A 26,881-nucleotide genomic window follows, 5' to 3' on the forward strand; every position below is an offset into this window, starting at 1 on the left:
CATCCCTTCTCTCTCCAAATTAATTTTGGATATTACAGTTATAAAAAAAGACTTTGTCAATTGTCCTTAACTTAAAACTAAATAAAATAAATATTTTTTTTATATAAAATTGTTTTTATATCGTTTTTGTGGCAAGGGTTGTATGTCTGATAGGATATGTGAAACTTCTAAAAAAATTTTGAAATTTTCAAGGAAGTTTTATATTGGTCCAGGCCAGATTTCAGGCTTTTTTGAGAAGTTTTACGACACCCCCCTTTGATATAATAATAAAGGTACTAATTCTATTGATATAATGCCCTGAAAGAAAGAAATTTGCCCACATATTCTTATTTCTTTCATAATGGGTTAATTAAGCCACTACTTGTTTAAAAATTTTACTATGAATATGTATAGCATTGTATTTTTCTGGAAACGTCTAAATAAAACCAAGCAACTTTGTATATTGATGGTGTTCATACCATATCAAATAAGTTGGTATGTGGACACAGCTAACTTACTACAATCGATGTATAACTCGATGTATTGCACCAGATTTTCGCCTACTCTTAATAAAAAGTTATTTCAGCTGGCTGGTATTACGATATCATTCCATCCTCTCCTAAAGGAGGAACGTACTGACCAATAAATAAGGACTAAAGTAGCAACCTAAATTTTCCCTATCATAATATCCACATATATTATATAATACTAGCGGCTTCGCCCCTAGCCTCTAGGGGCTTTGCCCCATGAGGTAATTTTTTTAAAAACTAAAAAAAAAAATTCTGGTGCTGCTGCCAATAATCTATGTGAAGTGTGATTTTTTTTGGGGGGGGGGATTTTCATTTTGGTGGGGTTGGGGATGTCCCACCCCCCAATAAAATAGCTTAAAACCACCACAGGATCAATAGGTATATACCCTGAAGTCGAAGAGTAGAATCCGATCGGTTCAGTGGTTACCGAGATCTTAAGGGACAGACGGACGGACATAATTCTACTTTGTATTATAGATATTATGTTCATTCTTAATACACTTTTCAATGAATTACGTGAAATATGTATTTGTATGGACATTTTCCATTTTACAAAAAGACGTTAGATGTACTTAGATAGACTTGAATGTGAAAGAATGCTTTTAATTAAGCAAGATATGATGCCGTGGGGATGAAATTTTAATTTAAGTATCTTTAAATAATTTAATTTTGACCAATTTTTGCTCTTGTTTTTAACAATAACTATCTTGTTCGCTATATTGTCTGAACACTTTAAGTAAGTTAAGCGGAGGAGTATTAACTAGCGCGCGGCTTACAATTTTAACATAAACACAATCAGTTGGACATTTACCTTTACTGCACGCACAGTCACCCCTGTGCGCGCACATATATATATATATATACAGACACAAGCGCTCGCCGCGCGCACCCGGTGGTTTCTTTCTCCTTTAAAGGGGGAAGAAGAAGAAAGTAGCTTTTATAGACATTTCTCGACCAGCTACTTATTGGTCATTTTAAGACATACAGCCATAGTCTGTAAGAAAGTATAACGCGCACGCAAGCACGCCCGCAATACATTTTGTTGTTCGGCTAGTGGGTGAAATCAAATCCTTAACTAACATACGGTCTATATTTTATTTGACCTAGTGAAAATTTCTGATTATGAAATAGATAGATAGATAGTTACGTAGTGATTTCATCTAGAAATTTTAATAACAAAAGTTAGATAAAATATGTGATGAATAAAGGATTGATAACGTGAATATCACGATTTTTGAATTATTAAGCAAGTGAAATTTTATCAAAAAGTACATATTAAAATTACTAAGTGATATTTGATAATAAAAAAGGCATTACAATGGGATCAGAGGAAAAAGCTAAAAATATTAAGAAAAGGAGGATCACTATTTGCATGGGTAAGTTGTCTTAAATAAAGTTTTTTGTCGACATTTGCATTTATTAATTGTGGTCATGGCTGACATAATATCGAATCGACATGTTGTTTTTCTAAGGGATGAAACTGTTTTTGTGTGTTTCTAACCAATGTCCGATTGGGTTCTTCATTTTAGGCAGCCTTCACATAACTACTAGTATAATTTTAGGCTATTTTATTTCTTAATTCAAGTCTTTAGGATCAAAGTCCCTCGATACTAGGGACGATTTAAAATGTATGTATCAATAGTTCTAATATTACATACATACATAATTGTACACATTTAAAGGTCAAACCTTTTCAAAGTACAACCACTAAAATAGCCAGCCACATTTAAAGGCTCAATTTTTCCGCTTAATTATGCATACCCAAATTGGTTGTAGTATAGACCGATTAAAAACCCAAAAAGTTATATTTTTCTTTAATCAAGATTTTTTATTGTTATTAAAACTAGCGGCTGCGCGGCGCCCCTAGAGGCACATTAACGGAGGTCTACATATATATAGAGCAATGTCATTGTCGCTCAACCACATTTGTTTTAAAGTTATAAAAAAAAAAGTTTGTGTGGTAGTTATTTCTTGGGGCGGCGCGATTTTTTTCGGGCGGATATAGCTAGCTTCCTGCCCTTAAAATAGAAATAAAAATATTTTTCAAGTAACTAGAAAGCTTCACTGTAAAGTAGAACTATATCGTATTTTTAACGAGATTTGTGTATATCTAGCAATTTTTATATTGTAGTGTACAGTTGGTCACTAGTCTTTACAATTCTAAACAACATTAAAAAGAAACGCTTGTCCTTGTTATTATTATACTTTACTTTTTTTTTATAAGCAGCGAAGTTACTCTATAACTCGAAATGTCCGCCTGATTTCAATATCAAGACGACTTATTTTTTTTAAATTTTCTCCATTAAAAGAGCACTATGTATAAAACTTTCTTGGTCCGTTAGTATGTCATTATTGCTCATAATACATTGAACTTCTAACTAAAAAAATAAGATTTACTAAGGTGTTATTAAGGATGGAAAGCCGAAACTTCTGACCACTGATCATATTAACTAAATATACCTTACGTTTAATGCAATTCTTGTGTAAGAATCATTTGATTAGATTTTTAATTTATTCTCCATCAAGATTTGACTCATGCCTTTTTATAGTTTTATTATTTTCAATGGTAACACAAAACTATAAAACTTTTATAACTTCTTTTCTTAAGGAAGTTATGTTTTTCTTGCAAGTTAAAAATTATTATAATTTAATAGGGCCATAATAAAAAGAATTGTCCATAAGTATAGCAGCTATAACAAACTTTTAATGACGTAAATACTGAAAATAAATGATTAATTTCAAAAGAAGATCTATAAAATCCACCAAAAAGCATGGAAAATAAAACCCATTAACATAATCTACAATAATCATATTAAACAATTTTACTAAGAGCTTGATTTAACGAAACTTCTTAAAAATTGGTTCTTGATTTTATATCTTTAAGAAAATATCCTAAACTGTTAGTTTTTAAGATCACTTTCTAAATATTATGATGGTTGATCGTGCGATATTGAATTTAAGCCCAGTGCAGTGGTTCTGGGATAGGACAATGGATTTAATTTATTCAAATGTCTGTGGTTTGTTACAGAGACGAAGGGAATAAATCATTAAAGTGCAAAAAATAAAATATATATATATATATAGTTTCCAGCATTGCTTCGAAACCGATTTACATCCGCTGGATTATAACCGATTTTCAGCCATACTGAAAAATCATGTAAATCATCGTATTAAAGACAATTTCCCACTAATACTAAAATAAAATGAAGACATAATATTAATGTTTGGGTTGAGATGGATCAAAAGCTTTTAAAAGATAATATTAATGTCAGTTATTTTAGCCCGGGCCTTCGGTCCCTCGGGGCTAACAAAACTTGATTTAATCTATTTTTTTAAATTGTAATATCCGCGGAAAGCTATGTATAACACGGTGCGATGAATAACTAGATTATCTTTTTCGTTGGTATTTCATATTTGGGTGTGAATATCAATTTATCACCCATCGTCTTATCCCTAAAGATCCCTTAACCCGCACATTTTTAACCCTGAAAATGTATAATTGTTGGGCAAAGCAAATATTTATTTTTATTATAAGCAAACAAAAGAGCTTCAAGATCGTCTAAAATGCAGCTAAATTGTCTAATAGGTCATGTAATTTACATTTTAAAAATAAAGAGGGTGTAAAAAATTTCTGCGGGTTCCCTGAAGGTGCTAAGTCGAGCAGAGAAATCCCTCTCACCAATCATTTTGAAATCGATAGAAAATAAGGAATGGGGGGTGGGGGTGTTTTTCGTTTTTTAATTATTTTAGGTTAGGTTAGTTTATATATGTATAGTACTAGGTAGCCACGCAGGTTTAGGGCACCGCAGGATAAGGGTTAGGCGTAAGAAAAATACTAATAAACTTTTATAATTTCAAACATAAGGGTGTTTCATTGCTTGTGAGGCACTTTTATGGGGGGAAGCACAAAAAAACAGGGACAAAAAAATAATTTGGATTGATTATTATATTTTAATTAAAATATGCACAGTACATTTAAACTAAGGCCATTTTTTGTTTGGTTTCTAGGTGGAAAACAGGATTTCATATTTGTATAACAAGATCAATCATGCTCTTGTTCATAGATCAATTTTAATTAAAAAGAAACAAAATATTTATAGTTTTTGGCTGCAGGTATTGTAAATGAATCCCTCAGATAGCTTATTTTATTAAATTATCAACAAAGATAGTTTTGAATGTCAATTACAGAAAGTGGATTTATTATTACTTGGATCTTACACCAGATTAGCATGTACTCTCATAAAGTGAAACTTGTAGCGGGCTAGAAGAAAAAAAACTATCTAACCCATTCCTTCCCTTTTAACATCCCCTCCCCTTCTTCTGGATAAACGAACTGGTCAATAAAGGAAATAACAACCTTAATTGAAATTTTTTTTACATCTCTTAAAATCAGCATATATTCTAATCCACTTTTACAAGCATAAAACGAACATATCTATTTATATAGTAGCTGCGCTACCAAGCAAATGACAACTAATCCAATTTTTATATCTGATCTAAAAGTGAAAGTTTTCCTGGGCCTTTAAATTTATGAATATTTTATAATCTTTTTTATCAACAAGAATATTTATGTGTATAAGTAGCGTAGCAATAATAAAATAACAACATTTTAGATGAAAGAATTATGTTGAAATATTATATGCAATATTACGATTGTTTATGTAGTTTAAATGGTGCTAAGCTAAGGCTGGCACTTTAGCAGAGAGGCAGGGGATTTCTTATTTCTTGGCTTAACAACATTGGGGACTTTTATTGAAATTTGATTGGTTGCTTCATATTGTTGAGTGTCCAAACGTTTTAACCACTAATTGTAATCTACAGAAGGTTTAATTTTATGTATCAACATTGAGAATGTACATCAATTTATCGGCCATTGTCTTATCCCTTTAGATATTTCTGCATATTAGCGAGATCAAGTTTTTTACATTAGACATCTTTGATATTAGGGAATTTTATGTGCCTCAAATACAATAGGGTCCTAACTGAATGACGTTGTAATCAATACACCAGATGTTGCACCAGATTTCCATGTACTCTAAATAACAATTCACCACTTCTACTTCATTCCACTACCTCCCCCCCCCCCCCACCTACGGGATGAACGAACTGGCCAATTAATGATATCCATATTAGCAACCTAAATCGAGGACAAATTTAGTCAACATATTTACATTTTTTTACTTAGAAACATTTAGAATTATGCAAATTTTGTTGGAAATTTAGTTAAATAATTTTTCTTGAGAAGACTTTAATAATGTTTGCAAGTTTTAATAATTTGTAGGTGTTCCCTAAGCGTAGCAACTTAATATTATAATGCACTTGTCTTTTTGTAAATTAAGAACTTGCAGATTATTATTTTTACAAAATAATATATTATGATTGTTCTAATTTGCATAGCGGATTTTTTTTTGCAGATTTTGTGCAAACCTAAAAATTATGAACAGTTAGATTTTTCAGGGCTTGGTAATAACAGTTTATTAGCAAAGCTACTCTATAGTCTAATATTATTTCCGTACGTACAAGTACTGTGGTGGAATTGATGTAACCTTTATTTTATTGACGCATTTTAAAAATTGAAAACAACGTTTTCGGAAGATAAATAAGCTATCTAATAAAAAAGCTGTATGTTTGACTGTAAGAATATCGCTAACCGCTGAACCAATATTGACAGTGAAGCCTCACAAAGGTCCATAAGATAAATCGCCCCTGGAGAAAAATAGGACCCCACCGATTTTTTCTCTAAATTTTCTTTCTAAATATGATATTTAAAGTTGAAACTCAATTTCCACTATGACCGTAGCCGCTAGTTCCAAATTGCTGTGCTTGTCATTGCTTTGAAAGAAAGGAAAACAAACATTAATGTTTTTGGGTATTTTAGAATAAACAACATAAGTACCAACAACAATCACAATGAAAAAACAAAGTACCATATTTGTCCACTATGATCCATCAAACGGCTGGTCTAAATGAATTTTTCTGTATCGACATGTTTTATATCAGTCCTATATACTTTAATCCCCCTACCCCAGCTTACATCAACAACGAAATTAATTCGGGAAAAAAACACGAAACCTATACGTGATTTTTAGCTGACGTTGAGGGGGGGGGGGCAACTACAGTATAATTGACGACTTTTATATATGTCCCTACTCTAAGGGAGGGGTAAAAAAAAACATAAATTAATCCAGAATTTCAAATAGTATATTCTAAAACTATTTAAGTAATTATTAAAAGCTAACCTAAGATTTAGAATTTTATCGATTCATTGGTTAGCGAGATCTAAACGAACAAACAAACAAAATTTTTACTTTAGATATAACGTTGTTTATTTCTATGAAACAAACAAACAAATGAATTTTATAGTAGCTTTGTTAGATAAATAAATGAATTGCTTAAATATGATTTCATAGTAATTTTATAATGAAATAGTACACAATTCTTTGGTTAACAGCCTCTCAGATACATATATTCTAAAACATAATTACTGTACATGGAAATTTAAGTAGTATAAATAAGATAGATAAATTTTTTAATGAATTTTAAAAAAAGATGGAGTTTAGGCAAAAACTGTTTTATTGGATTTTTTTGCATTTCACCTTTTATTGTTTAAAGATCTTTTTTTTATAGTTAATCTTAAGAACACTTATCCCCTATACAAGACTAATATTAGAGCCTTGCATGGAGGGAGAACACATTGACAGATAATTAATCTACAACCCATACATCCATCCATATAGTATTAATAGTAAAATTGCACAAGATGACACTGGTAAGATTTATCATTCATTGTCCTGTCCCTGTACCCCCCTACAGCAGCCTTGGCTTTTCTTTATGGTTTATAACTTTGCAAGGAAATATTCTAGTAAAACTGTGAAAATAAAATTATGCACATAGACTCAATAAAGATTAGTATAGGCCAGCTTATTCCAATAATTAAATTAATTCGGGAAAAAATCACGAAACCTATACGTGTTTTTGAGCTGTCGTTGGGGGGCAACACATCGTAAAATTGACGACCTCTCCATTTGCCCCCCAAATATTATTTTTGATTTATTTCGCTTGTTGGTTATACCTTATACCTGAGTATAGGCATTATATATATACATTTTATTTATTAAAATGGATTTATTATTACTTGGATTTTACACCAGATTATCATGTACACTAATAAAGTAAAACTTGTAGCTGACAAAAATAACGGCCCCCTCCCTCATAAAACCTCCTTCGCTCCATCCTATTCCCTCCCAATTGATAAACGAACTGACAAATAAATTATATCTATGTTAGCAACCCAAATTGACGACATTTTTTCCCCCTTTAACAATACCAAGTATATTCAATACCCATTGACATCAATCAATAATATGTAAGTAATGATTATTTATATTTAATGTATCGATAAAATAGAGCAATTATTCCACTAAATATTTGATCTGTTTTGTAAAAACACTTGTAAGTTAAAAATGTTATTCTGCAAGTCCTAAATGTCTTACGCCTTCTTTTCATATGGCTTAATACAACCATTACTTGAAATCCTGCATTTAAACACTTTTTTAAAGCAAAGCTTTTTCTACATTAATGGTATTCAGCCGGCCAATTAAATCCATTTGCAATTACCGATTTTTTTTTTGATGTAGCTAAATGAATGTGGGTAAGAAGGGGAGAAATTCAGGATTGTTTGTCAGAATCACATAAATATCTAATATGATCTAATCATATAATTTTATTCATATGGATTCCTAGGACCATTAGGTATAATGTTACTAAAGACAAGTCGGTTAAGAATATCATAAATTACCTAAATTAATAGAAGGTATAGTGATAGAAATAGGAGAAAAGCTACTGTGAAAAATACGAAGAATCGCCCCATAAGGTGCGATGTTACGAAAGGGACTATACTTAAATAGCCTAAAACCTGCCTTTGAATGAAATAGGATTCTATGAAAATTATAAACCTATCGTTCCAGGCTATTCTGGCAAACAATGCTTTAGAGCTGATTTCTTAGATTTCCAGTTTAAACTTGATGATGAGATAAAGCAACTTTAAGCAGAATTTGATAAGAAACTCAAGCATTATTTTAATACTTTTTGCTCTGTTTACTAAAAGCCATGCTAAAAGGATTGTCAGAGTTTGTCTGCACATTCAGTTTAAAGATGTATGAGCAAACTTAAAGCTTTTTTAAAACTTTTAGGTATTTTATCTAAATCATAAACTACTCGTAAATTATATGTTAAATAGTGAATAAATTTATTAAAAATTCTAAAGAGTGGATAGCTGTAATACTTTTAAAAATATTTAAGATTGTTTAAATATTTATCTCATTTACAAATTTAAATTCAAAAAAAGTTTTTACGACACCTAGCAATAAAATTCTGAACTACATAGCTATGTATTTTCACAATCATACATTACGATATTTGTTGTAGTTTAATTTTGACTTTCTTGGCAACTTCTTGTATCTAATGGCTAAACACGTTGGAGGAAAGTGGCGAATTAGGAAAGTAAAATAAAAAAGCTTTCCTGAAATCATGATTTATTAAGTACTGCAATAATTAAACCTAAAAACTACTAATCTTCTCTAAATATTACAACTTACAAACTTTTTTAATCATTTAAAATATGGGTAATTTCCCCCAAAGTGCCTTGTAGAGCACAGAGCCCCACCATTTCCCTACCATTAATGTAAAGCAAATTGAAAACGATCAAAGGGGCACTAGTCCTTTTGTTATAGCAAAGGTAACCAAAAAAAAATCTAAAAGGAGGGGAACAGTGCTTGATAGGCAACTTTGTGGTAAAGCCCCAATATATGCTTTTTTAGCTTATTTTAGATTAAGTTGATGTTCAAATAGAATTTAGTATTTTATATTTTAGGGTTATTTTTTTTCAAAGAGAAGCTTTTCTATAATTAGGATTGGTCAGTCCATAGGCATGTTAGAATTTCCTATCATTTTAAAACTTTGCAGGTGATTCCTGTAGGTATAATTTAGCAAGCGTAGCAACTCCATAATCGTTACCAGAATGTCCGTATGTCCATTTTAAACATGGACAAATTTTTATGTGATTCCTGTGACAACAAAGTACATTATTATAAGCGAAGCAACTCTATAATCATGTCCCAGAAATGTGAGTATGTCCATAAACATTATCCTTTATCAAGCAGTTTTTACTTACAATTTTGCTTCGACTCTAATACATTTATATTCTGATTATTCAGTTCTGAAATTCTACAAGTGTTAATGTCCATTTGTCCTACTGTTTCAGAGCTTTGTTCTCATAGATGGTGTCATCCTTGTTTAATAAGTAATGAACAATTAATTTAATTTTAAGCTTTATGCATAAGTTAGATTATTTTCTAATTCTTTTCAATTTTTCTGTAAAGATCCAATTCGTTAGGGTTGAATTTGTCCAATTTCTTTTTTTTATAGATTTATATAGTGAGATATTTTTTAGTTATTGAATCATTTTGAAACTTTTGCTTTAACCTGCCTCGAGGGGTTAATCAAGGTGTTAATCAAAGTGCTTTTGATTAGAAATTTGGTGAAATATTTTGTTTTTGTTTGTAAACAGTTACAAATATCATGAATAAGAAATAAATGTAAAGATTTTAATTTCAGGAAGTATTATAAAATATTTTTTAAATCTCCCTAATTCTAAATTGTTTAGTAAGAAGCCTTTGTTTTGATTCTAAAAACAGACGGTTTATGAGGTGAGGTTTGGTGATATTATACTTTCTGAATTGAACAATACTACAAAATACAAGTATGTTGCACCTTCTCTTTTGCTCTGTACCCTATAAGGTTTTCAGAGTAGGTTTCGTGATTTTCCTAGAATTGTTGCCCAGAAAGACTATCCTTTGTCCTTGGATAATACAAGTTTCAACCAGCCAATCATTAAAAGCACCCAATGTTATCTAACCATCGAATGAGAAAAACTTTGGGTCCAGTTTAATTTATAGTCCAATGTCCTTTCTCTCCCCTATAACATGCAAGATTCTTGGAAACACCTAGGATTCCAGACATAATTTTATTTGGATTTTTAATGGAACCATTTTTCTAGTACTACTTCGAAAACGATTATTATCCGCTGGATTATAAACGGTTCTGAGCCATACTCTCCACGGAAAGCTGTCAATAATACGAATCGATAAATAACTATTATCCAGAAAAGAATAAAAGATTTGTTTATTATATTTGCATTGGTACTATTTAAGATAGATGTCATAAATTTTAACTTGTAAAGCCAAATGCTTTTTACAATCTGATATATAACTTTATTTTGTTCATCTGTTTTTTTTTTATTTTGTGTGTGTTTCGCTTATGAATGTTTTTGTTCTTGTTTTATTGCAGTGCTAATGTATGATGTTATGTTATAGAGATGATTTTTAGAAGCGAAGCTACAATAGAATACACTTTGTTCGTCCGTCTATAGCGTTATGGTGGAAATTTGTTTTTCTTAGTTGTTACTTAAGACAGACTCTGAGCTGGATCTTTAAATGTGTAGCCGTTGGCGTGGCTGTAGCCGTGGCCGTAGTCATGGCTGTAGTTGTAGTTGTAGTTAGCCACACTAACGGACTGTGGTCACTTTTAGCGTGGTTAACCACGCTACGACTACGACCACGCGTTGTCAATATGATTTAAAGATCGCATTTTTTTTTGTGACCACGGCAACGCGTGGTTAATATGATTTAAAGATCGCTATTAGGTTGGTGGCTGTAATTCTGACCACGACTACGGCCACGGCTACGTTTTTAAAGATCCATTTTTTTTCTGGTAAGATGCTTCTTCCAAAAGAGCATCCAGTAAAAAACTTACTTGGTCCGTCGGTCTGTCAGTCATGCTACAAAAGACATACATATAGTTTTCTTATTTAGTAAATCGTTTTATTTTTACCTCTATTTTATATGACCATTAAACATCTGCTCTATTACTCACTTTGTCCATTTGTCCATCAATGATTTGTTGAGCTTCGCTACATACGTATGTTGTCATCCTTGTTTTGTTTCTGGTTTAATAAGTTTTTGACAGGAAATGAAAAAATGACACATATTTGATTTGTTTATTACGTGCGGTGTTAATACAAAGAAGAAAATGTCTTTCGCAGATAAATTTTGGAAATTTTTATTGGAAGATTTTTAAATACAAAATTTGTCCTCATATCAAAGAAACTTAAAAACAGTTTTTATAAAAAAAAAGGGAGTTTTGTTATCTAGGAATGTTTTTAAATCACTAACATAGCAAGAAATTAATAATTTTGTCCTCGGGATTAAAGAATGAGATATCGCTCCATGGTAGTGATTAGAAATTATTCATTTCAGCGTGGGATGAAAACGATTCTTTTCTGCTGGATGAAAACCGGTTCTTAGCCAACCTGAAAAAAATACATCGTATTATATCATGGCTGACCTATTATCGAAATACTGCCTTATTAACAACATTATACTTATCCTAATATGTAAAGTAGTAAGGTTTTTTTTGTCTGAAGCTTAAGATCTCTATAATTACTGAACCTATTGAATTCCCTGTTTTACGTGTCCCTGGTCTTACGTAAGATTCACAAAAGTCTTGTGATGGTTTTAGGCTAGTTTTATGCTCTTCTTCAAATACTAGGCCCCTAGATGCTAGGTGCGAAGCCGCTAGTGTTCAAATAAAAGCTTCACAAAATTTAACAGAGGCTTGTTTATGAATCAGTAATTATTCTCATAGCTTGCTTTTTTTCATTATAGTTTGGTTGGTTGGTTTGAACACCACATTTGAAAAACATTAAACTCTTCCTTAATTTTATCTGTCTTTTTATCTCTATTTATCCATTTATCTATCTTATTAATTGTAATACTACCTTCATTAAAGCAAAGCTTTTTACAATAAAAGATAGGATTATATTTGTAATTTTAAGCCTTTTAGAATCACCTTATTATTTCAAAACTATGCATGATTATTGATTATTCCTGCAACAGTTAGGTACAATTTAGAAATCGTAGCAACTCTATAATCATTACCAAACAAATGTAAATATATGTTTGTAAACGTCCGTTTGTCCGTCTGATTTATGATTTATTGAGCGTCGCTTCTTTGGATGTTTACATCCTTGTTATTTATGAATTAATGGCGTATGTATGATAATATATCAGAGATAGGACAATGGGACGACAATTTAATCTTCCCAGATTTTATGTTTCAAAAACTGCCTTTTCGAGAGAGAAAAAATTGAAATTTTGTTTTTAGATAAAATGGAACCCGGTATTAGTGTCTTAGAAATTATCTTAGTGACGTAAAAAAAATAGGATGTGTCGATACTACTAGGATTTTTAAGAATTGTTAATAAAGGCCTGAAATCAAGATTTTTTGTGCTTTTAAAAAATATTAAAAATATTTCTAAAAATTCTACATTATTTTTGCTCACTTTTAAAAAACAAAATCAACTTTTTTTTATTTTTTTTTATAAAATTATCTTTCAAAATTGAAATAAGATCTATCAGCTGATATTGTACTTCTTACATAACTCAAGAGTTGACTTACAATGTGTAAATATTTTATAGATTATTTAGCAAAATAATAAAAAACCTATATGTAATTTCATGATTAATAATTGGCTTAATCTTACATTAAACATTGAATGATTTTAAATAATTTTCAAATATTTGCTTTTATAATTATACTTATTGTATAAACCCCTCATAAGTTAGCGCAAAATGCTATATATTTTATCACATATGAGCTATTTTTTAAGCCAGCTTTTTAGTCAAAATTTCAAACCAATAACAATTAAATCAAAAGATATTAGGTTAAAACTATATATAAACGAGAGTAAAGAAATAAGATATTGCTATCAACAACAACAAAAAAGGGTTTTGTCTAGTTTTTGGTAAAAATAACGCATATTTATCATTTTAAATTAAAGCTATCTTTTCAAGATTACATCTATAAATTCGTCTGTATTTTTTAACTTATACCTGTTACCATGAAAAATCAATTGATTTTCCGATGAACTGAAATTAGTTTCCGAATGTGAACACATTTTCCTAGGTGTTTCCCAATCCTATCTGAATATTTGCTACTAGCTAAAAAACCTTCAAACTTCAAAAAAAAAATCAAAATTTGAATGTATTAACGATTTATACATTATACATTCAAAGTTTTAATTTTTCAAATTTAGATTTTTTTTTTGGAAGTTTGAAGGTTTTTTAGCTAGTAGCAAATATTGAGATAGGATTGGGAAACACCTAGGAAAATGTGTTCACATTCGGAAACTAATTTCAGTTGACCGATTTTCCATAATAATTTTATTTCTATATTAAATTTAGAGACAGCTAATTTTTCTTTAAATATAATGAGATGTTTATCAGAAATTTTTAATTAAGCATAATAATGTATATATAAAAAAGACAATTGCGAATAAAAACAAAACAATCAATTATTAGATTATTTATATCAATAAATTTAACGGAATTTGAACGTAATTGTTAAAAAAGCTAGCTTAAACAGTTTTGCCATTAAAAAATAACCTTCTTTATGAATGGTACATTCTAACAAGGGTAATGATATCCAGTAGAGCAACATATTTAACAAATATGTCTTTAAATAATCAGTCTATTTAACAAATATCTTTTTAAAATGCATAAGTTATATTACCTCTCACAAGATTGTTTAGTCCTTTGACACTGTACATAATTATTATTTGATTGATCTATCCTTAATTTTTATTCATATTCAATTTTATTGTTTGTATATAAATATTTAATACCTGTATTATAATATGGTTATTATTTTTTTTTTGCTATGTTTTTATAAAATAAATATCTAAGCAAATGTTACCAATTCTTATAATTATCTGGAATTGAAAAGAATTACTTTCATTCAGTTGCTAAAAAGAGGAGAAAAAGAAATGTATTGAGTCAGATAGTAGCCTTAACCTGTACAGCTTTACATTTATTTCATAGATAAATTGAAATTAGATAAAATTATTAATTGATTTTAGATTATTAAACAAGACATGTTAGAATTATCCTATCAATTTCAATCTCTTCATGATGATTCCTATGACAGTTAGGTATAATTTAGAAAGCAACTCTATCATTGTTAACAGAAAGTCAGTACGTCCATTTAAAACATGCTTTGTGTGTTTTTTTGGCTGCTATTGAAGAAAGACAACTGAAATTTTTAGTGAAAATGTCTTTTAAAATGTATTTTTTTTACAGTAGCTTTTGATGGATTATTTTAGGTTAGGTTAGGTGATTGCCCTGCAGGGTTAGGAAAATGGCCCTGCATGGATAGAGCCCCCCCCCCCCACAGTGGCTAGAAGTAGGATAAAATCTACTGTGAAAATACCAAGAAACGTCCCTTAAGAGGCATTGTCAAGAAAGGGACTATACCCAAGATATATGTGCATCTACTTAACGACTTCCAAAATTTGAGGGTGCCCTCAAGTAATCACCCCTCCCCCCCCCCTGCATCTACTCTATACATTATTTTGTCTGTCTGACTGTCGGTCATGCTTAAAAAACCTTATTGTTGGAGAAATGTTATTTTCACGACTGCTTTTTTAGATAGCCAGCTGTAAGTTTTAGTCAAGATACCTTATATTTATACAGATCTGCTCCATATATTTATTGTCTGTCTGTCTGACAGATATACTTAAAAGGACAATTTAGTTTTAAAAGAAAAAAATTTAAAAAATGTTGGTGGTTTTTTTTTCTAAGCGCGTGAGGGTGCAGGTACCCTATCCTAAAATAGTTATAAACCTTCCCATGACCTATGACCTATGTCCCTTCAAAGGAGAAGCATATTAGTTAGGAAGATCCTTCCATATAAATAGACACACACACACAAACATTCTTTTACTTTGATATAAGGATTAGCATTTTGTTACTGTATCCTATTACTAGCGGCTACGCCTTAGAGGCCTCTTGGGGCACTTAAGGAGGAGAGAGTCCAATTTAATAAACCAATTTATTTTTCTAGATTCTAAAAGAAAAAGACAAACAAACAAACAAAGAGACAGACAAACAGACATCCTGTTACTTTATTATATCCTATTATATAAATTAGTAAGCTAAGCTTTTTTTGACTGTAGCAATGGATCTTGTTAACCGCTGAACCTAAAGGGTTCTTCTTTACAGTGAAACTTATTATAGGTATAGAGAAGTTTATAACTATTTAGGAAGAGGGCTCTCCACTCTCCAAAAAAATAACACCTAGAAAAAAAGTACCATCTCCGCAATTTTACTTCTTTGTTTTAAAACTTAAATTGAAAATTGGAAGAATGAACTTTCCCCCTTACCACCCTAAAAGCTTCTAGTGATGTTACTGCTAGTGATAATATATTATAGTTTTTATCAACATAATATGCGGATTTTAAGAAAAATTTAATCAAATATGCGGACTTTTTTCAACCTTTTTTTGACAACATTTATTAGACATATTAGAATTATACTATTGATTTCAAATTTTGCACGGAAGTATGTCCTTTTACTGTATGCTATATTTACGCAATTTTGCAACAAATTTATGTGCAATTTCATTTAGACTTCAAAATTAATATTCTGCTTATTAAGTTCTGACACTCTAGCTATTGTGCGTTTGTTTTACCTTCTGATTTTTGTGCTTCGTTTTTATGGATGTTGTCATCCTTGTCTAGAAAATACAAATTAATTAATCTATGGTAGAAAGTACAGAGAGTATAAATTATTTCCTACATTTTCTTTATCAATTATCAATTATCAATCACCTCTATTATCCATCTCTTTTTTAGGGGTTACCTTTCCCACCTCCCCTCTAATTCCTCGTTTTTAGTTACGTCACTAAGATAATTTCTAAGACACTAATACTGTGTTCAAATTATCTCAATCTGGACAAGACATTGGTCAAAAAGTTCGAACACTGCTAGTTAGAAAAAACAATCAAGCTTCGATGAAAGCACCCAAAGTTTGCGCCAGCGAATGATTATAGAACTTTGTGTACTATGATAATCCCTCCCTCCATACTTTTGGGCAACAACTTATTTGGTAGATAAAGTCTGACACAAAAGCCTATAAATGATTTTAAGCGGTGTTACAATTTTATTGCTAAGGATTGTCCGTTCGTCTGTCCATGTCTTCACCTTACTGTCACTGTCATAAAGATATATATTCTTATTTTTTCTAAAATGTAATAAAAGATGCATAACTTGCTTTAAATTGTAAGGCTAAAAAATTTGCGGTTTCACTCAAAGTGCCAAGTCAAGCATACCCCCCCTCCCTCCTTATCTAATAATATATTGAAAAAATGAAAAGGGAGGGTAGTTTTCTTGTGATTGTGATTTTACTTCAAGCCAGGTTAGGTTAGGTATTATTTAGTATTGGGTAGCCATTAATAGTCATTTTAAGAAAAAAAATTCATGTTTTGTAATTTGTTGAAAATAATACAAGAAATTGTTATTGTTGAAAGCTTGTTATTGCTGCGCTGCTTACGGACATAATTTTCCTTGTTTAAGTATACACAGTACATGGTATAACAGCAACAAAAATTATTGACTGAACAACGACAAGGTTTCAAGAAATGATTTAAGCCATACTATAACAGAGTATTTGCTATCAATTCGTGTGTTCAAAGTATAAAGCCTGTAAAATCGTCTTAATGATATTGACATACAGATTTTTGTTCTATAGTAACGCAGCTACTCTATAGTCATGGCATGTCCGTACACACGAACGTTAGATTTTACGACTTTTTTTCACTTGTTGTTGCTGCTGCGCTACTTACTTTAAAAAGGATGCTTTAAAAAGAAACTAAAAATCAAAATCTTGAAATCTCGAAGATTATAACAATGACGACAACATCCATAAGTAGCGAAGCACAAAAATTGTGTATCCATCAACAAACTTAGAGGCTGGTTGCTCGTCAGTATAAGAAATTTTCACACAAAAATTTAGTCGTGTATCTTAGATAGCAGCGGAGAAAATCACGTTTTCTCCTGAACAGACGGAAAGACAATTGAACTTATAGAGTAGTTGTGTTGGTAAAAAGAAAAATCTGATTAACCTTGGAGAAAAAGGCCTAAAATTATGTTTTTGCTTAAAATCTAAATCTTCAGAGATAAGCAATAATAATAGGTAAAATAAATTAACATAAAAGATAAAAAAAATATGATTATATAGTTTAATCAAACAAGAAAATAACACTATGGCACTGTAGCAAATTTGATAAGATAAACAAAATAAAAGTATCTTAAATACAATGAACGCTCATTTGATTCAACCCCTAAAACAAAATTACTCCTTTTGTAGATTAAAATTAATGGTAGAAAAGTTTTAACATTTCTTTAACAAGGATGACAACATCTATATAAGTGAAGCTCTTAAATCGAAGGACAAACGAACATTAACACTTGTAGATTGTCAGAACTGAATTAGCAGATTATTAAATGCATCAAAACCAATGATGTGTCTACTAGATATTTAAAATATTAAGTATTCCAAACCCTAAACGTATCGTATTTCGAGAAAATTTAGAAGGGAATTTAGAGATATGAAAATATTGAAATTGGGGAATATTAATTAACTAGGGCAAGAATTCTATTTCAAAAATAGGATATTTATTCCCCTCTCCGTTCGTTCAAAAATACCTCCCTATTTCTATTTTTCTAAATATTCAAATTTCTTAATATTTATTTACGAAGTACTTCGTAAATAAATAGAAGATTTTGAAAAATAATAAATTTTTACGTTTTATATTTCTATTTCGAAATAAATCACGCAATCTTAAATGAAGTATGTTCGTTAAACAATTCCTAAATAAAATTTACTAAATATATTCGACTTTTAGGTTCTTTCTATGAAATTAATGAAATTAATTATCTGGAACTATAAGAAGCTTCACTGTAAAGTAAAAGCATATGAGATGAACAGGCAAAACAAGCTTACCACATTATATAATAGAATATAAATCATGCTGTGATGATGTTTGTCATTGTTAAAAAACAATATTTAACCTTCAGTTAGGGTATGGGGTATTTAATTTTTTAACGGACTTATTTTAAACATTTTTACATTTTTGTATTTTTCTTTCCAAACAGTGAAAATAAATCATGGATAGATAGATAGATAAAATTTGTTTTGTTTTGTGAGCCCCATAAGTAAGAAATGGGGAGGGTAAGAAGTGCGACGATAAGGTTTCAATGAACGGGAAGTAACCCACCAACTCTCGGAGGCATTCCTTACTCTGTAAACTTTCACTAACAATATAAGATGAAGGGGGATGAGGAGGAAAGGGGAGAGTACTGATTAAGCTAGATAAGCTTAGTTTAATAACAATGTATGTATGTATGTATGTGTTTGAGCGTGTAGGTATGTGTGTGTGTGTCTTTGTGTGTATAGATAATTTTATGAGCCTGGACTATATTCCATTTTGGCTTAATAATGTCACCTTCCCCGAAACAGGGTCATTCCAAATTAAAAACTAAGTTAACCTTCCTGTATATTAACACATTATATTTCTCTCTACTGTATATTCATATGAGTGTGTGTGTATGTAGGTTTGTAATGTTGGAGCCTTTTTATCTATCTATCCATCTTTTTTACAACTAATTTTGTTTTGATTTTTGGAATACTGATTCCTATAACAATAAAATACAATATTATAAGCGAAGCATCTATTTAATCAAGTCTTAAAAATAAAAGCATGTCCTTAAACAATATTCTGTATTGTCCTGTATCTAAGCAGTTTTTCAACAAATTTACTTATAATCTTCAACTTTTATATTAACTAATTTATATTGTGTTAATGTCCGTTTTTCCTACCATTGTAGAGCTTTGCTTTTATGGATGATGTCATCCTTGTTACAATCTTTTTTTTATGACTGTTTAGACATTGAAAGTTAAAAAATGAATAAAATTGGTGGATAATTAACACTTTAAACAAATAAAGAGATAAATGGATAGATAAATCTATAGACATAGTGTTCTATTTGTAAATGGATCAATATATATATATATATACAGATTTAAGCTATTTTCTGTGCCCTTTTATTCCCTTTGATGATAATGGGTTAATGCCCCCCCCCCCCAAAAAAAAAGGGGTTATTTATAAAAAATACTATTACAAACCTCCATAATCCCAAATATATCCCAATATAGACGAATGTTAGGAGTTATACATTATAGAATTGTAGAATAGCTTTGCTATTAAAAAGTTAAGTAGTATGTAGTTGAAATATTGAGAAGATAAATAATATCAATGGTCAGGTTTTAAGCTAGTTTCTCTATAAAATATAAGATATCCCTAGGAACATGGGACGAAGCTACTAGTAAGTTAGTAAGTTTCCCCTCCTTCCCCTAACAAATTTTAGTTACAAGAAACAAAATCCTTTTAAGTTTTGCTCACTAATTGTTTTCCCCTTTTTTAGTGGCACAGCTGCTCTATAACTAGGTTAGGTCAGTCTAAAAGTCAAAATATCTTGCAATCAATATTAAGAAAAATCAGGGTTCTTAAGAGATAAGACAATGGCCAATAAATTGATGTACATCCTCAACAACGATACACAAAATTACCTTCTATGAATATGTCACTCTCTAGATTAAATAACTTAAACTACAATACACAAATAATCTTGTTGTATGTATTTCTATCAATGATTTTGGATCTAGTCAACCTTGTTCTATTATTGCATGAAAGGATGGGGGAGGGGAGGGGAGGTCATGTTATAATTATCAAATTGGTCGATGACAAATTAATTCCACGCTGTATCACGGGATGGGGGCGTGATTTAAATGTACAGTATACTCCTTTGATTAAACTCAATTTACGGGTTTTTATATAATTGCAACGTAGTTATAAGACTTTTGGTAGCAATAAATTGAGACGTTGGGTATCCCTCTAACTGAACCGATTTTTGATTAGTCAATGGTCTAAATTTGTCTCGGCCAGGATATGATTAAAAGCCTAAATCGGCCAAGGAATAGCCGAGTACAATATTTTTAAACTTAAAAAATTAAAAATAAAGAGCTAAATGATTTATTGCGTCTTTCTCTTTTTATCGACAGACGCACTTGGATATATTATTTTCATAATTAATTATATGTATTTCCCATGTTAACGTCACCTTATGTGTAAATTTGGTGAGCTACATTATTGAGCAGCGTTGTTAAGTTAGGATGGAAGAATTTTGTAATGAAAGCAAAAGTGGGGTAGAGGATAAGGGATGGGGTAAAACGAGTTATCAAAAGACCAAAAAATCTTGCCGGTGGAACAAATTCAACCATCAAATTACAATATGACGTCTATTTGGGGGGGGGGGGGGGGGAATGACATGTATACACGGGTCATTTAATGTGATTTAGATGTACACTTGTACATTTAAATTATGCTTATTTTGATATTCCGACCATAAACACCAAAAATAGAAAGACAGAAGGACATTTCAAAATATAGAGTAGCTTCGAAAGTTTGGAAAGTCAACTCCTAAGTCTAACCCAGAAGAATGAAGGGATAATAAATAAAAGTAAAAGTTTTCCTCCCCCACAATCTACAATACAAAGTAGAATGATGTCTGTTCCAACCTTCTCCCAATCACACCTAACACATGTTTTTGTAGTTTTACAATATACATATACTAGCGGTTACGCCCCTAGAAGCCTCTAGGGGTACTTAAGGTAGGAGGGGAAAAAGTCGACCTCATCCCATTTTAATATTAAGTTTTGAAAGAGTAAAAAAATAATATTTTGGGGGGGAAGTTTAAAACCTTCCCAGGACCTGTAAGAAGCTTTACTGTAAAAGAGAACAATACCGGTTCAGCGGTTAGCGAGATCCTTCGGGACAGACAAAAACGCTTACTACTTTATATAATAGGATAATTAAAAATACTGCTCCCCCCCTCCAATTATTTATCATTACTTTTTACACTATCTACTTTGAGAAAATTACAAGGATAACAACATCCATAAAAGCGAAGCTCTAAAATGGAATGACTGATATTAACTTTTGTAGAGTGTCAGAACAAATTAAGCATAATATTTTTGGATTATTTTTGACAAAATTATACGTTATTTTTTTGTAAAACTGTTAAATACAGAATAATGTTAAAAGGACAGACCTACCGACCCTAAGTATAGAAAAGCCCTGCTTTATAAAAAGTAAGGTTGGACCCCTTGCTCATATCAAAACCTCAACTTCCTGTTGTTGTATTAGTAAAGAAATATGGGAGGGATATTAAATTAATCTAATGATTTTATAAGTTTAAATTTTTAAAAGCGAAGCTTTTCTATAATTAGGGTTGGACCGTACGTCCGTCCGTCCGTACGTCTGAGATGGATAGCTTTTTTCATTAATCAAAATCAGAAATCAAAATACCAAAAATCAGATCAATCAGATGATTAGATCACATAAAAATTTGTTGTTAAAAAAGTAAAAAAATCAACATGGTTAAAATGGACGTACGGACATTTTGGTAATGATTATAGAGTTGCTACGCTTTCTAAATCGTACCTAACTACTAAAGTTATTACCATGATTATTTTTCCATGCTTCTTAGTTAGTTTAATATAATTTCTTGGATTCATTCGAATCCGGTGGATAGGAACCGGTTCTCATCCATACGAAAAAACTATGTCTAGCATCGTATTATATCGAGTTTTCTACGAATATAGAAATGTACAATCATAAGATTAAAACTAGCCCCGAGTTTTAATCTTATAATTGTACATTCTATAACCGCGGAAAGCCGTTTATAATACGATACGAGAAATAACTATTATTGTTCATTTTCTTTAAAGACAAAATTATTTTCATATAATTTAATATAATGTTAAACATCAGTTGATTTTTAAAAGCGAAGCTTTTCTATAATTAGAATCGGTCCATTTGTCCGAGACAGATAGCTTTTTCCGTTAATTTAGGCATGTTAGAATTGTCCTATATATTTCTTGCATGGTGATTTCTGTAGTAGTTAGTTAAGATTGAGAAACTCTATAATCATTACCAGAATGTAAGTACGTCCATTTCAAACATGTTAATTCTTCTACTTTTTAACAACAAATGTGATTTAATTATACGATTGATCTGATTTTTGGTATAATGATTCCTGGAACAACAAAGTACAATATTATAAGAGAAACAACACTATAATGAATCAACCAATCAAAATTCAATTTATTGTTTAGGTCTTGGGATGTTTTGAAGCAATTTTCTGATCTCCCTAGCTTCAAAATACAAATGAGAAAGATTTCTAGTTTCTACAATAAGAAGAGGCGCTAACATTTAGAAAATTTCAGCGGTAAACAAATTAACCAATGACAGATGAGCATTCATATAGGCGCTAAATAAAAAAATATTAGATTTTTGCATTTTAAAGAAATTTATAAACCATACGAACTTACGAAGGAAAAAAATGATATTTAGCGTGATTTTTTTCAACTTTTATAGAAAAGCAAAGTTGTTAGGAATTGCTTTGAGTACAACATATAAAAAAATTAGCCTTCTAGGATCATTGGTTATTGTTTTATCTCTTACGTAAGTTGGTCAAAAATTGATTTTTTTAAATGTTAAGGTAGGGTACTGTGCTTTTTTTCTTCTTAAAATTTTCATAGCCTTCGATTTTTTTAAAAACTATATTTTTATGTTTGGTTATCATATACCATCAGAGGAAATCAATTTGGGCAGGTTTTAGGCTAGATTTAAATTTTTGGACAAAAAAATATGCGATTTTAGGTACATCAATTTTCAAGCCCAAATAAACCGGTTTTAAAATGATTTTTTCAAAACAAAATATAAAAGCAAAGTTGTTAAGCATGAAAAAATCTCTAACATATTAAAAAATTAGCCAGATAGCTCGATTTTTGCTTGTTTTATGATAAAATGAAGGTTTTTTATTTTTTATATAAAACAGGCGCAACTTGTTACCATGCACAGTTGGGACTTCTCACATAAAGGTCATGCACCACAGAGAGTTGGTTGTCTGATGGATGTTACTTAACCTAATATTGTTTGGACAGAGAAGGGTGCGTTAAAGTCATCCTTAGTTCTCCTGGATTGCTGGACCAGGACCTGGACAGTACATCAAGTTGATAAGGTCCTTGACTGTAATTCCGCCCGTACGAGGTAATTACGAGGTAAACCAAAGTCTCTAAAGTTTATAATAACATTTTCTTTTCGTTAGCTTAGCAACTTTGGGGACTTTTAATGAATTGGGTGATTGGTTGGGTGATTAAATTGAGTGTCCATCTGTTTCAACCACTATTTGTTATCTACATTTTGTATCATAAATTGGGATATTCATCAATTTATCGGCCATTGTCTCATCTCTTTAGATCCCTCGTTATATTATAACAATTTGTTATACAAAATCCTTTAAATAGCATCTTATGTTATATTTATAGCAGCAAAACTACTCTAGAGATAACTTGGTGCGTCTGTCCATCTGTATGGCTAAGGGGAAACATGAATTTCTTGACTACTATTTAATGTAGAAAGCTAAAATTTTTGGTTAAAACTTGTAAGACCTATGCACATCAAGGCTACATTTGTCTTTCCTTATTATATTATACCAGGGAGGGAGACGACATTGGGCTGTTTATTACACTTGTCCACAAAGTTTTTTTGTCTAACAACTTTGGGGACTTTCAAAGAATAATGATTGGTTAGTTCAATAAGTGTCCTAACGTTTCAACTACTAATTGTAATCTATAGAAGGGGTAATTTTGTGTATCATCTTTGGGGTTGTACATCAATATATCTGCCATTATCTTATCCCTTTAGAGCCCTCGTTAAATTATAACAATTTGTTATGAAAAAATCTTTAAATATCATTTAATGTTATATTTTTTTTAGCAAAGCTACTCTAGAAATAACTTGGTGCGTCTGTCCATCTGTATGGCTAAGGGGAAACATAAATTTCCTGACTACTATTTAAAATGGAAAGCTAAAATTTTTGGTGAAAACTTGTAAGACCTATGCACATCAAGGCTACATACATCTTCCCTTATTATATTATACCAGGGAGGGAGACGACATTGGGCTGTTTATTACACTTGTCCACAAAGTTTTTTTGTCGAACAACTTTGGGGACTTTTGAAGAATAATGGTTGGTTAGTTCAATAAGTGTCTTAACGTTTCAACCACCAATTGTAATCTACAGAAGGGGTAATTTTGTGTATCATCTTTGGGGTTGTACATCAATATATCTGCCATTGTCATATCCCTTTAGATCTCATACATGCTCCATTATTACATTATACTGTTTAAATTTCCCTCCTTTTTATGAAGTTCTCATGATAATACTTCACCCCCCCCCCCCTCTTTAACAGTTATCCCACGAATCGATGATGAAATTGACTATAATAGGATTATAGGGGGGAAGGGGTTTGTAACTTAAGAAGGGGTCATCTTAAACGGGTCAACAACATATATTTTCTTTGGGGGAGGGAGAGGATTAAGAATAAAATGAGAGATAAAAAAACAAGGATGACAACTTCCTTAAAAGCAAAATGGTAGTACAAACAAACATTAACACTTGTATTTTGTCTGTTGTTATAACTGAATAATCAGAATATAAATGTTTAAGTAAAAACAAAATTATAAGTGAATATTATAGAGTTGCTATGTTTTCTAAATTGTACAATAGAACAATACTAACAAGCCTAAATTCTAAAAATTCTAAAAAATCTATCTGTTCCAGATGTACAGACGGACGGACGTGCAACCAACCCCAATTATAGAAAAGAAAATTATGATAAGAGATATCAGTAAAGGACGGAGCGGCCTTGATTATAGAAAAGCTTCGCTTTTAAAAATTGGTCCTTAGAAACACATTCTTACAAAGGTATATCTAACATTGTCTCACATGAAAGTTTGTTTTGTTTTAAAGATATGTATTTCATAAAGAAAAGACATATACATACAGAATTACATATTATAGTACGAGACTTTTATTTACATCAACATAGCTTAGTAGCTAGAAATTAATCAGAAAAACAGGAATCACTGTGTTATTAAAAACTCAAGAAAATCAGAGATAAAATTAGTTTCTTGCCCTGCATTTTGTAACAGTTTGAAGGAAAATTGGGTTAGGAGAATTGTATGGGCATGCAGGTTGTTTTTATTCCAATTTGAAATACAGTCTTCTTTGCTTAATTTGAGTGATTTGTCTAAAAGCGAAGCTTTTCTATAATTAGGGTCGGTCCGTCCATACGTCCGTCCGTACGTCCGTCCGTCACTCCGTACGTCCGTCCATAACGGATAGCTTTTTTCGTTAATTTAGGCATGTTAGAATTGTCCTATCGATTTCAAACTTTGCATGGTGATTCCTGCAGTAATTAGGTAAGATTTAGAAAGCGTAGCAACTCTATAATCAATTTTGCATCAACTCTTATACATTTATAATCTGATTATTCAATTTTGACACTATACAAGTGTTAATGTCCGTTTGTCCTACCAGTTCAGCGCTTCGCTTTTATGGATGTTGTCATCCTTGTTGTTTCTATAAATGCTCATATTTAAACTTCCTATTGTATAGGATTATGGGGGGTGGGGTGTGATCACAGGGTTTTTTAACCCCCCCCCCCATATTCAATTGAATATGATTTACTTTACAAGGCATAGGAAAAAAGCAAGCCGTTCTTATTTTCTCTGCTCCCTTCCTGAACTACAAATGAATTCTTAAGAGCAACTTTTTTTTTGGGGGGGGGGGGGGGGGGAGGGAGATTAGAATATAGAATTAGTTTTTTTCTTCGGCACCTCGGGGCTAAAAAAACTGGTTTTAATCTTATAATTGTACATTCTATATCCGCGGAAAGCCGTTTATAACACAATGAAAGAAATAACTATTATTGTCCATGTTTTACCTTTTACCTTTATTTTGGCAGAAAATAGTAGTAAATCATATTCAATTGAATATGGGGGGGGGGGCAACTCTGTTTAACTTTAGCCAAATAAAGGAAATCGGAGGGTTTATCAACAAGGATGACAACATCCATAAAAGTGAATCAGTAGTACAAACAAACAGTAACACTTGTAGATTGTCAGAACTGAATAATCAGAATATAAATGTATAAGTATAAACAGAATTATAAGTTAATATTATAAAGTTGTTCCACTTTCTTAATCTATCTGTTCTAGATGTACAGACGGACGGACGTGAAACCAACCCCAATTATAGAAAAGCTTTGTTTTTAACAGCAGTAGATATAATTAACACCCCTTCCCATATCATCTTACATGTATGATATGACCCTTCCCCCCTCTACCTACCCCTATTGGATAGATAACTAAAAGCTTTTCCTTAATCTCTTATAATATTACCCCCCCCCCCCCACGCCAAACATGTATAGACTCATAGAGTCATGGAAAATTTTAATTTAAAATATATTTCTGTTTTCATAAAGTTAATATTTCACAACTCTTCCCCC

At 31.0% G+C, this 26,881-nt stretch overlaps 1 protein-coding gene across 1 annotated transcript in view; it reads left to right on the top strand.

The window, feature by feature from the left end:
* Window positions 1-1,306: 1,306 nt before the first annotated feature.
* The window catches only part of LOC145319089 (lysosome membrane protein 2-like), a 98,998-nt gene continuing 73,423 nt past the window's right edge, over window positions 1,307-26,881 (top strand). Inside the window, exon 1 of the mRNA XM_080160933.1 lies at window positions 1,307-1,885. Coding sequence (XP_080017059.1) covers window positions 1,828-1,885 — 58 coding nt within the window. The 5' untranslated portion in view covers window positions 1,307-1,827. The remainder of the gene's footprint in view (window positions 1,886-26,881) is intronic.

This window comes from Acartia tonsa, chromosome 5 (assembly GCF_053477335.1).
Source record: "Acartia tonsa isolate MP-2025a chromosome 5, ASM5347733v1, whole genome shotgun sequence".
NCBI classification, from domain to species: domain Eukaryota; kingdom Metazoa; phylum Arthropoda; class Copepoda; order Calanoida; family Acartiidae; genus Acartia; species Acartia tonsa.